This window comes from Eublepharis macularius, chromosome 4 (genome assembly GCF_028583425.1).
Source record: "Eublepharis macularius isolate TG4126 chromosome 4, MPM_Emac_v1.0, whole genome shotgun sequence".
Taxonomy (NCBI): domain Eukaryota; kingdom Metazoa; phylum Chordata; class Lepidosauria; order Squamata; family Eublepharidae; genus Eublepharis; species Eublepharis macularius.
The window spans coordinates 68197579-68210143 of record NC_072793.1 but is presented as its reverse complement, the minus strand read 5'-3'; the positions used below and the strand labels follow the sequence as shown (position 1 = coordinate 68210143).

Sequence of the window (12565 nt, the reverse complement as noted above, 5' to 3'; positions counted from 1 at the left end):
ATCTCAGCATATTCCATCATCTTCTCCAGCTATTCCTCTGTTGTAGGTAATATTGTAGCTTTCCATTTTTGAGCATATAACAGTCTTGCTGCTGTTGTCATATACAAAAAGTGTGTACCATGAGTAGCTTCTGCCTGTTTGTCCATTAATCCCAACAAAAATGCCTCCAGTTTCATTTGTGTAATAGTCTTTAGGATCTTTTGGATAATTGAATGTATTTGTATCCAAAATTGTTTAGTTTTGTTGTATGTCCACTGTAGATGATAAAATGACCCCTCCTGCTGTTCACATTTCCAACATCTGCTCAAACATTCTTAATACATTTTTCCTAATTTTTCCAGGGACATACCATCTATATATCATTTTATAAAAGTTTTCTTTCAGACCAGAGCTTAATGTAAATGTAATGCCCTTCAGCTACATATTGTCCCATTGTTCAAGTTGTATGTTATATCCAAAGTTCTTTGCCCATTTTATCATATGTTCTTTCACCTGTTCTTCTTCTGTTTCCAATCTCAACAGAAGTTTATACATTTTAGCAATAACATGTTCATCATTCATACATAATTCTGTTTCAAATACTGTCATAGATTGATCAAATCCATACATCCTTTTATCAACTTTAAATCATATGTTTCTTAATTCATACTTTTAATTCCTCTACTACTTTCCTCAGTATTCCTTTCAACACAGTTCTTTCAATTTCAAATATTTGGAAAAAGCTCCTTACAATTAAAGCTGTTTTGAATGAGCCTTTTATGTGTTCAACTAGTAGTCATATTTTCATACCAACAATCAAAGTAGCAGGAGGGCTAGAATGACTGAATAGAACAAGGAAAGAGGAAAGGTAAAAGTTGTCTATGTTTTCACTATATATACATTTATGCAATATTTGCCCGTATAATTTCCAAAGCTTGATTTTATGAGTTATTATGATGCAGTCATGTCTCACTGGGAAATGTGTGAATATTGCATTAATTACTTGAATGAGGCTGATCACATAGATCCTTCCCAACCAATCGCAATAATCTTTCCTAGTTTCTTTCTTTCCATGGAGGGAGATCAAAGTAAAAGTATTTATGGTTTCTAGAATCCAGTAGCTGTGAACCTCCATTAAAGTGTGAAAGAGGAAGCAGAAAAATGATGTAATGTGAAATGCTATGAAAAATGTACAATACAAAATTAATTTTTTTCCACAATATTTTAATGCCATCTCTCCATAATGCCTTCCTGAGGCTGCTCTGGAAAGAAATAGTGGGCTATTTCTCATCCTGGTGCTACATTTGTAAGATTTGAAAATATTTATTGTGTTTATCAGTAGCAGCTTTATTTGTTAGCAGCTTTGTTTGTTTTTCCTGGAAGAATAAATCAAAAGTGAATGGAAGTCATGGCCTCAGCACCAGTTGGCTCTGCCTGATGTTGACATTGGCCAAGTGTAATTCTGCCTGTGTGCTACAGAGATGGGTGGGCTTATTTGATGGCAAGAGGAGATAGAGAATGCACTGGAGAAGCAGACTGTTTATAGTAAAGCAAAACACAGCTTTGGAAAACAGTTTGATTGCAGGAAAACCTTTGCTTAGGATTGTTTTTGTACAGCATATAAGTAAAGATTAGGTAATATGCACAGCATTATGTTATATGCACAGCACATAAGTAAAGATTGGGTAATAATAATAATAATAACTGTGCTTACATACCACTCTTCTAGACAGAGTAGTGTCCCACTCAGAGTGGTGAACAAGTTAGTGTTATTATTGTCCCCACAATACAGCTGGGGAGCTGGGGCTGAGAGGAGTGGCTTACCCAAGGCCACCTACTGAGCTCATGGCAGTACTGGGATTCGAACCAGTAGAGTGTCGATTCACAGCCGAACCACTTAACCAATGTGCTACAGCAGCTCTTATAGGGTAGGAATTTGACATACCAAAACATCATAGAAGCCTTAGAAAGGTGATTCTTTTTTTAAAAAAATGTATTAACATTTATAGCACATTTTAAGTTCGTATATATTAATCTTTAAGCTACTATTTTGTATCAGCTGTCTACGTAAGTTGAAGGCCATTCCTGTTTTTCATTTCATTCGCTAGAGATATGATAACTAGGAAAGACCTTTAGTCTGTGAAAGTGTGTCTTTGAAGGCTTCTGAAAAGGGATATTTCCCATGCTGCTTCCTGAAAATAATGAGACTGGTTCCTTTTTGGTTCTCTTCAGAAGTAGCTTCTATGATTTTAAACCCTTAGGACAGCAATGTATTTGTGCTGTGTTTCCTCTTATTTGAAATGGCAGGCTAGAGGTGTGGAATACTTTTATTCATTCCTGGAATTTTGAGGAGTAAAATCCATAGCTCTTCAGTAGCCTAGTGGCAAAGATAAAAATCTTACAATTGTATGTTGCTTCTATTTGGGACCTGTGGATGGCATAAAGTCCATAAAGTGTGCTGTGTGTGTGCATGTATGTGTGTAGCTTAGTAAAAAGACGAGGGACTGACAAGTAACAAAGGATGGACTGACCACTGTTTGAATGGGGCAAAGAATTATAAGCAAGAGAAGTGGGTTTCAAAAAGCATTTGCATGCATTGCATACTTTATCAATGATCCTTGTTGGGTGCATTATATTCCTAAACTGATCCGGCTGAGGTAGAGCATTTGTTCATTAATCATGTTCCATAAAGTGTTTGTAGAAGAAGGGAGCTGTTTCTGCTTTTTCTTAAAAAATGTTTTTTTGGGCAAATCTTGTTTTGTTTGAATGTGCAAGTCCAGGAAATCAGTTCTCTTGAGCATGACATTGTGAAGCATGGCTACATGTTAGTGTTTAAGTATGCTGCTTCTTTAGTAGGTTCCCAGGTCCCTATACGCTCCCAGTGGGTGGGTGGGAGCATATGGGACTTACCTGATTTAGTCTCCTCACATGCATGTTCCCAAAGAATCATGATGACATCACTTCCTGGAAGTGACATCACACCTGTGCTCATGTACTTTGAATGGGGCTAATCCTGGCCTATTTGGGGGCAAAATTGGCTCCAGCAAAGTGCAGGAGCATGGCTGCAGCCGGTGCAATGCAGTGAGCATGCCTGGTGTGTGCTTTCCTGGTTTGCCTGCCGGTGGTGGACGATTGTCGGGGGGGAGGGGTGTCACCTCCTGCCAATAGGGGCAAACCCCTGGGAAATTGCCTGACTTTGGCGGGGAACTGGTAAGCCTATTCTTTCGTTGTTCTGTGGATGTTTGCAGCTGATATCGAGACTTGCATGGACAAAAATATTTTGTCCACAGCTGTCCAACATAAGAGTTTGTGCCTGAAGAGAGAATTTGAAGCTCCAAAGACTGTCTAATATCACTTGATAGATCTTGTACACAATGTGATTATTTATGGCTTGTGTAGCTTGGTCCCACGTACATTTGTTAGGAAATAAGTTCCACTAAATGCAACTGAATGTTTCTAAGAAAGTGTACATAGGTTACCTTACAACGCCGTCATATGCAAAATTACACCAGTCTTAATGCAGTAGTTTTCTCTGTCTTATATTGGAGTAAGTGTGCTAGGCTAAATAGAATCCACCAAAAGTGTGCACTTCTCCTAATTCAGCCATTTGTGTCCCCTCCCTCCATTTTCTTGCAGTTGCTGGCTTTTTTGCAAGGGCTGTTCACATTCTACCATCATGGCTATGAACTTGCAAAGGACTTCAGTGATTTCAAAACGGAGCTGACAATCAGCATTCAAAATGTAAGCCCTGCATGGAAACATTTATTGGAGACAGACCAACCTGAGAGCAAAAATTTAATAGCTTTACAAAATGCATATTTTCCTGCGCACCAATTAATGTGATGAGTAATATATATATATAAATGCAAGCAATTCTTTTTTGTGTGTATGATGGTAAACTCACAGATCTTTTTGTCTTAAGAATCTTGAGTGTCAGCTGTCTATTTGCAAGCATATGTAGGAGAGCCAGTATTTCAACAAGTGTTGAAAACCGTTATTTGCCTTTTCAAGACTGTGACTGCACATGAGTTTAGGTTCCAGAAGATGATACTGCAAACTTTTGCTTTCTATTCTTCATACACAATGCATTTCCATAACTCACAAAGTAGCTTGTTTGTGGAACTTTGTATTTTGAGACAGTCTGATGTTGCTTTGAATAAGTTATTCCCAAAGTATTAAGAATCATTGCTCTGAGTTTTGTACAGTTTTTTAAAAATATAAAGCCCCCCCCCCCCCCCCGTTTTATCTGGCCTTATTCAACACAAGATTCTTGGACTCAAAGGTTAAATAAATGATACGTGATAGGACTGTGATCAAGCTTTAATGTGGTTCCCAGAAGTTGGTCATATACTCTGAGCGCAGCAAATACACAGGCAAGGTTTAAAGTGTGGAAAAAAGGCTCAGACCTAAAAACCATGGTTTTTGGATGCCATCCTGCTGCCCACCCATGCATCCTCCTATGAGAAGACTAGGCAGAGTAGGCAAGGGGGCTGCTTTGAACTATTAGAGAAGATGGGACTCTTCCCATTCCTGTCCATTTCTTCTTTGTGAGATAGTATTTTGCTTCTAGTCAGATTTTATTTGCAATGGTTCCCAGTTACTGAATGGTCTTGGACTAGGGTACCCAAAACACTGTTTTTTTCCTCTATGCATATACCTATATACTTAGAGTATCAGCTGTAGCTCAGCTGCCATGTTATACCATGCCAGTTGGCTACATGGGATAGGGAATTCTTCAAGGCAGCACCAGGTTTATTGAACTCTCTCCTAAGAGATGCCTGATGTGACCTATCCCTCCTGGCTTCTAGGCACCTGACCAAGACAACTCTCTTTCAGAGGACATTTGGGCCAAGTTAAATCTTGGGTTTAATGACATTTCTAACTGCTAGTTCTGCTCTATGTTCTTCGTTGGCTGTTGTTTAAAATTGTGTTTGAGCTAAATTCTTCTTCGTCATTTGTTATTGTTCTGTTTTATGGGCCAAAAAGTGAAGGAGAAATACAGTAACCTACTCCCTCATGGGCTGTAGTCATGGAGGATCACAACTTGTAAAACCTTTGGAGCTAAGAGAAAGGTTGCTGTCCTCCAATTTTTATTTCCAATTTACCTGTTCAATTAAATATTTATTTACTTCATTTATTGTCCACCTTTCTTCTTCTGACTTGAGGCAGAATTGGGGAAAAAATGCAATAAAGATCAATAAAGTACATACAACAAGCAATATAATAAAACTGGATTGCACAGTTAAAGGCCAATGAAATGACAACAGTATAGTGCATCCAATAAACAATGCAGAATGAAGAGTAGGATAAAAGAAAACTAAAGTTACCTAAAGTTTTCACAGTAAGTTAACTACAACCTTGTTCTCTTTTAAAAGTGTCCTCATTTTACCAAATCCCCAACCCCATTTGTATAAATGCCTTATTGACTTCAACAGGCAGGTTATTCTATCGGGAGGGAGCCACAACAGAAAATACTTGGGTATGGGCAACTGTTCTTCTTAAGTTGTGAACTGGTTTATACGGTTACAAAAGGAAAGTCACAAAAAAGGTATTTCTTTGTTTATATCAGTTCTGTGTACTAGTGTATGCATGTACTGCTAGTTCATACTACAGAACTCCCTCATTCACCTGCCCTATTCCATGGAATGACACTAGCCCACCATGAGAATTGGAGCCATATTGCCCTTTTATAGCTGGGGGGATTTCCAGCTAATTAGTTAAAGTTAGAGAAGTCTAAAAACATAGTTAGTTGGTGTCAATTACAGTGCAAGGAATAGATTCTTTGTGAAGTTCTTAGAGTTTAAGGGTTGGAAGAGGCTAACTAACATCATTTTTTGCACTCTCCCTTAAATGCAGACGAGGAACCGTTTTGAAGGCACACGATCAGAGGTCGAGTCCTTGATGAAGAAAATGAAAGAGAATCCCCATGAGCACAAAAACATCAGTCCTTACACAATGGAGGGCTACCTGTATGTCCAAGAAAAGCGTAAGTGCTTTTATTCTGCGATCGGAGCCACACAATGTGGACTCTTGAGCAGGTTAATAAGCTTCTAGTGATAGTTCTCTGTAAGCTGATAGAGGAAATCCTCTTTTTGTCTTTGTGAAATTAGGCAGATAGAACCTTACATAAAATTTTGTTTAAAAAAAGATTTGTTTTGTCATCAATGATAGTAAGGGCTTTTTTGTGTACATCTTACCATTTCAATTACATTGTAGGTCACTTTGGAACATCCTGGGTGAAGCATTACTGCACCTATCAGAGTGACTCTAAACGTATAACTATGGTGCCATTTGATCAGAAGTCTGGTGGAAAAGGGGTAAGTGGGAAATGGACAGTTGTACTAGGATTATCCTAATCATCATAAGAGTCATGTTGGGATTGTAAAGAGACCACTCAGTAAGGTCAAAGTTAGTTAACATCATTTCTGAAAGGCTTTAGGATGACACATCCCATTTCCTTATTCTTTTTCCCCCATTGAAGTACAATTAAAAGAAAAAACCCCTTCCTAGCTGGTAAGGGGTACAGTTGGCCACTCTGCCTTGCGTAAATAGCATTGGTCTTCAAGAAATTAGAAGGGTAACTGCATTTCCCTCTCACTGTTACAGTACTCGTTCCCCAGACAAGAGTATATTTGCTACATTATTATTAGAACTTGTTTGTTCTTTTAATATTGAATTAAGCAGGTGAATTGCTGGATTAGAAACAATCTGTTAAGTACAAGACTGTAGAATAACATGGTTCACCAATGGTGTTCTTCTGTGTGCAGATCTGAAGCCCCTTGCATGAAAGAATGCAAATGTTTTCCTTCCAAAGGAAATTGTAAAAAATGTTGCAACATTTCTACATGTCTATGCAGAAACATATCCTGTGTCACGTGATGATAGCTGCCCAATAACGGGTCTGTTTTTCAATGTACCAGATTTGTTACTTGTTGCTCGCTGACAGCAGTCTGTATAGAATATGAGAATGATGGTTTAGAGAAGCTTTAATTTTCCATATTTGTCATGGTCTTATCCTCAAATGGGTATACTGCTTATATATTTTTGTTTCTTTAGCTTTTTTTCCAGCATGGAACACTTTTGACATTGTGACATATTTGTGTCAGGATTCCATTGCACTTCCAAAATATGACCAATCATGCCACAATGTGCTTTATAAAACCTTTTATGATATAATCCTGACAGGATTATGTCACCAAAAGGTGAACGGTAATCCAGTTGAAAAGAGCCTTTGGGAGGAGTTGAGAAAAAATTGGCCCTGACATGTTTAGACAATCAAGAGTTAATCCCCATTTGTACCAAAGCTTTTCATTCATTAATTGTACTCCAAAAGCCAATATTTCTTCTAGTGATGATCTCAAATGAATAGCGCTCAGGATCTTGTCCTGAAAACTAGCAAATGATTTAAACCATGTAAAAACAGAATGAATGAATCAGTATCAGCCTTTGCACAAAATGGAAAATGCAGTCACAGTAATGTAACATAAATGTAAATGTATAAAATATATTTGATCTAACTTTTTTGTTCTAGATTTTATTTTATTGATCATACGATAAGCCAATGATAAAACAAATGATACAATAAACCAATTAAGAAAATAGTTGATATTTGAGGTCCTGTGAAGACAATAGGGGATTCTGCATGATCGACTTTGATCGGACTTCCTGAGCAGTCGTGCTGCAGTGGAGTCAAACGAATCCACCGCTCCCTGATTCCACATTAAGGCTTTTGTTTTGCATCGACATTTCGTCATGCTCAAAGTCCATTGTGCGGAATTTGCCAGTATAAAAATCGATTCCTCATAGTTTTTTCTGGGGGAAATGTCAACAGACGTTTGTCTTCTTCATTTTTTTAAAAAAACATTGCTACGTATAAACATTGCATCAAACAAACACATCTGATAGGTCAGAGCATTTCCTGCTGATATCGTAGAATGAGTATTGGTTATTGACATTCGGAGGGAAAATTGTTACTGATGACCCCACTTTCCCTCTGCCTCAGAAGCTGTCAGCTGTCAGCGAGCAACAAGTTGAAAAACAGACCCATTATTGGGCAGCTATCGTCACGTGACACAGGATATGTTTCTTCATAGTCATGTAGAAACATTGCAACGTTTTTTATAATTTTTTTTTTAAAAGAGAGAGAAACAAGGGGAAGGGAAAGGGTAGTGGGTGTGGCTTGGAAAACGTGATCAACCAATCAAATTTAGTTGATTCGAAGGGCAAGAGAAAAGGACAAGGGTGGGGAAAACATCGGATAAAGAATTTCGCATGATTAAAATCCCTAATCTGCAGCGAATGGACAAAAAAGTCGGGGAAAAGCAGGAAGGAGAAAAACTGGACAAAACCTGCAGTGACTTTGAAGCTGCTGCTAGGGTCGCCTTCACACGTGTGGAAACGCAAAAAAACCCCGAGGTCATTTGGAAGCTGAACCACAGAAAACCACTAGTGGGGAATCACCCAATGATTTGCTCCTGGACTTCTAGCAAGGGAATTGACACTGCCTTGTGCTTGTGTTTCTTTTTTCAGTCTCTTTTCCCACTGCTGTCATTGAGAGAAGAAGGTGCAGAGTGAGTAAGAGAGATGCCCTCTGCACCTTTTCACTGCATGGAAGGACTCAAGGCTCAGTCCTTTTCTTCCAGTAAAATCCTAGTAGGGAGATTCCCACCCCCACCCCCCGCCGTGAATAAAGACAATTTGGCTTAGAGTGGCTTTAAATGTTCGTGGTCTGCAGCTGCAGACTATTGATTGTGCTGCACAAAATGTTTTGTTAAAGGTTTATGGCAAATCTGCAATGAAAACTATGCTGATTAAAACAAAGAAGTTTTAGGTAACTTTTAAAGACAAATGAACTTAGGCCATTTCCACACGGTCTTAAAGGGATGGCCCACTCACTGAACACTGCTGGCTTTCCTCCTTCGCTCCACATGTCTCTGTTTTCAAAATGGTAGCAGGCTGCTTGGCTTCTGTTTTGTCGGCACCTTTTCGTAGACCTCTGGAAAGTGTGTTCTCAGAAAAGGTGCTGAAAAAGCAGAAGCCAAACAGCCTGCTTCCATGTTGAAATCGGAGATGTGTGGAGTGAAGGGGAAAAGCTGGCAGCATTCAGTGAGTGGGCTGTCCCTTTAAGGATATGTGGAAACAGCCTAATTTTGCTATGAGGTACCATAGGCATCAGTTCTATGGTTGACGGATATTCACAGTGAACATTTGTTTCTTTATGAAGGATAGTTTGCTGGTTACACTGAAACTTTGATTCCGTTCACCTGCTGTTAGTGTATATTACTTACAAAATTAACAGAATGGGCTTTAAAACAAGGCTGTTAACACTGTAATTTAAAAAAAAAATGTCTTGATCTTTGCTCTTCTGCCAGGGAGAAGATGAAGCCATTATCCTCAAATCTTGCACGCGTCGGAAAACTGATTCCATAGAGAAGAGGTTTTGCTTTGATGTGGAAGCAGTGGATCGGTGAGTTATGCATACATTTTTCCTTTACCTCACTAAGTCCCAGGAGGGCAGATTCCCATTCCTTGAATTGCACACTATCACTTAGAAACCAATTAAAATTCGTAAACTATCACCCACTACTTAACCAATTAAAAAATTACATGTATCCTACTTCTTCTCCATATACTTCTCCATACTCCAAAAATTAGATGTATCCTACTTCTTCTCCAGTGAACCTAACAACAAATGGTTAGAAACAATCCATTGCAAGAAATAGTGTAAAAAAGGAAACAAAAACATGTCTAATCACTAATAAATATCAAATAATTAAAATAAAAATTAGCATCAATTAAATGCTACTAAAGTTTTGGCCAAATCATTTCTTTTTAATTGGTGGCCAAATCTAACTATGCAACATCCGATGAATATGCCTGGGGGAACATTCCAGAGTTTGGTGATTGCTGGGGAACGCACCACCTCTCATTGCTGTTCATCTCACCTCTAAAGGCAGAGACAGTCAGAATAGGACCTCAGAAAAGATGTTAGTATTTGGGCCAAACAAAAAACAAAACTGATACGATGCAGAAACCTCTTTGGCAAGGTTATGTTCCAACCTTTGGTTCCGGTTGATAATCAGGCCTTCATATTCTGGACCAGCTAAACGTTTTTGAGCGTTCTTCATAGGCAGCCTGTAATTGTTACAACAAACTAATTCCAGAATTTTAAAAGGAGTGAGAGACAGTAAAAACAAGGGAAAATCTCCAAGTTCTGCTTTGAGTTAGATGCTGGCATGATGTATGACCTTTGCTTCTGGGATGTATATAGATACCTTTCAGGTTGTGGAGGTATGAGGATGTGGACAAGATCCTTGGAGAGGTAAGGCCTACCTCCAGTGCTCTCAACCCTTGCCCTTCTTAGCAGATAAAAGCTGCCTGTGGGGGACTGGTCAAGTGGGTAAGAGGAGTGGTGAATGCTTCCTTAAGAGCGGAAGTTGTGCTGCCCATGCTCAAAGAGGCAGTGATTAGATCTTTGCTGGAAAAAACCTACCTGAGCCCTACTGTGTTGGAGAGCTTTTGGCCAGTCTTTTAATTTTCCATTCTTGAGCAAGGTTGTAGAGTGAGTGGTTGCTTCTCAGTTCTAGGGGCTCTTGGAAGAGACTGATTTTCTGGATCCATTTCAATCTGCCTTAAGGTCAGGATTTAGAACAGGGACTGCATTGGTCACCTTGGTTGATGACCTCTGCCAAGCACTAGATAGGAGAAGTGTGACCCTGCTAGTCCTTCTAGATCTCTTAGTGATTTTTTGACAGTACCAACCATAGTATCTTATTGAGCTGCAGTGCTGGGACTAAGGGACAGTGTATTATGGTGGTTTGAGTCCTATCTGGCAGACTAGTCTCAGAAGGTGGTGCCGGGGGATTCTTGATCTGCTCCTTGGCCATTGGCCTGTGATATTCTTCAAGGTTCAATCTTATTGCCCATGCTATTTAATATCTATATAAAGCCACTGTGAGAGGTCATCAGGAGGTTTGGACTGTGATTTCACTAATATGCAGATAATACCCAGAGGTTGTGGTTGATGTTTTGAACCAGTGCCTGGAGTCAGTAATGGGCTGCATGAGGGTGAACAAGCTGAAACTGAATCCTGACAAGACAGAGTTACTGTGGGTTAGACCAGGAACTTGAGATCTCTCAGGTATAACCCTATTTTGGACAGGGTTATACTTCCCTTGAAAAGCCAAGTTTGCAGCTTAAGAGTACTGTTTGATACAGCAGCCATCTTAGAAACCCGGGAGACTGCAGTGGCTCTGAGTGTGTTTACCCAGCTTCAGCTGGTGCATCAGACATGCTCATTCCTGGTTTGGTCAGATCTAGCCAAAGTGATCCATGTCTTAATTACGTCTTGACTGGGCTACTGCAATACATTCTATTTGGGGCTGCCCTTGAAGAGTGTTTGAAAGCTGCAATGAGTACAAAATGCTACAGCTAGACTGCTGTTCAAGGCCAACTACTGGGGACACGTGACTCCCCAGCATTACAGTAATTACACTGGCTACTGATCTGCTCCTGAGCCAGTTAAGAGAGTTGTTTCTATATTTGGTTTGTGACCAGGATGTCTGAAGGACTGTCTTCTCTCATACTTTCCTTCCGGGGAGTTAAAATTACAGAGAGAGGCCTCTTGAATGTTCCATCAACCAAAGAAGCTTGGTTGGTGGGTACATGAGAGAAGGTCTTTTTGGTGGCAGCGCTAGAATTATGGAACAATCTCCCCAGGGAAGTGCACCTGGCCCCCTCACTGTCTATCTTCCAGAGGCAGCTGAAGATTTTTTAAAATTTAAGATGACTTTTGTGTAACCGCTTAATGTATGGGTAGTTTTTAACTGTGCTTTTAATGTATTTTTATGTTTGTTTCTGCCACCTTGAGCTCCTGTAGATGGAAAAGCAGCTAATAAATGTATTTAAAAATAAAATAAATAAATAATAAAAGGGAGGAAAAAAGAAGCTGATCATAGCCAATCAAAATGAACTATTAGCACAGTCAAACAGATTCTGCTTATCTGGTTTCTAAAAAAAGCAATGCAGGTATCAGCAGATTTCTTTAGGAGAAAATGTCACAACTGCAGTGCTTTCACAGAAAAGGTTCTCTCTTGATTAAGCATCCACCTAGCGAGCAAGAGCCATGATGGAAATCTTAATTGACAGGTAGCTTCATACAGGAAAAGTCTATTATCTCAGGCACAGGTTTCATGCTTGCAGGCTGACTTCTGATTATCTCTATCAAGAGAAGTCAATAGCTGATCTGAAAAATAAAATCCGAAGTAAATAAATTCATACTGAGTTTTAAGAATTTTTACCTGCTTTTTTCCCTTGTGGGGATCCGTGTCTTACAGAGATACAATTTAAATAAGCAGCAAACAGAAATAATCAGACAGTTCAATGTACCACATCCTGGGCTAGTCCTGGCCTTTTTGGCCTGGCTCACTTGGGACCTCAGGCTGTGAGTCAGCAGCTCAGAGGCAATGCACGAGAGAGTTTTGGTTTTCAGCAAAGGGCCAAACCACTAGACGCAGCAACCAAGGGTCCATCCCGTGGCTGCTGATGCAATTTTAAAAGTAGTTGTAGTTCTTTAAAAATTGCCATG

The 12565-nt window shown here is 39.4% G+C and overlaps 1 protein-coding gene across 3 annotated transcripts in view; it reads left to right on the top strand.

The window, feature by feature from the left end:
• The window catches only part of ARHGAP26 (Rho GTPase activating protein 26), a 401231-nt gene that overhangs the window by 128180 nt on the left and 260486 nt on the right, over positions 1-12565 (top strand). For all 3 annotated transcript variants that reach the window (XM_054976071.1, XM_054976070.1, XM_054976072.1), the window contains exons 8-11: positions 3616-3720; positions 5836-5965; positions 6196-6296; positions 9351-9445. In XM_054976071.1, the coding sequence (XP_054832046.1) occupies positions 3616-3720; positions 5836-5965; positions 6196-6296; positions 9351-9445 (431 nt within the window). The remainder of the gene's footprint in view (positions 1-3615; positions 3721-5835; positions 5966-6195; positions 6297-9350; positions 9446-12565) is intronic.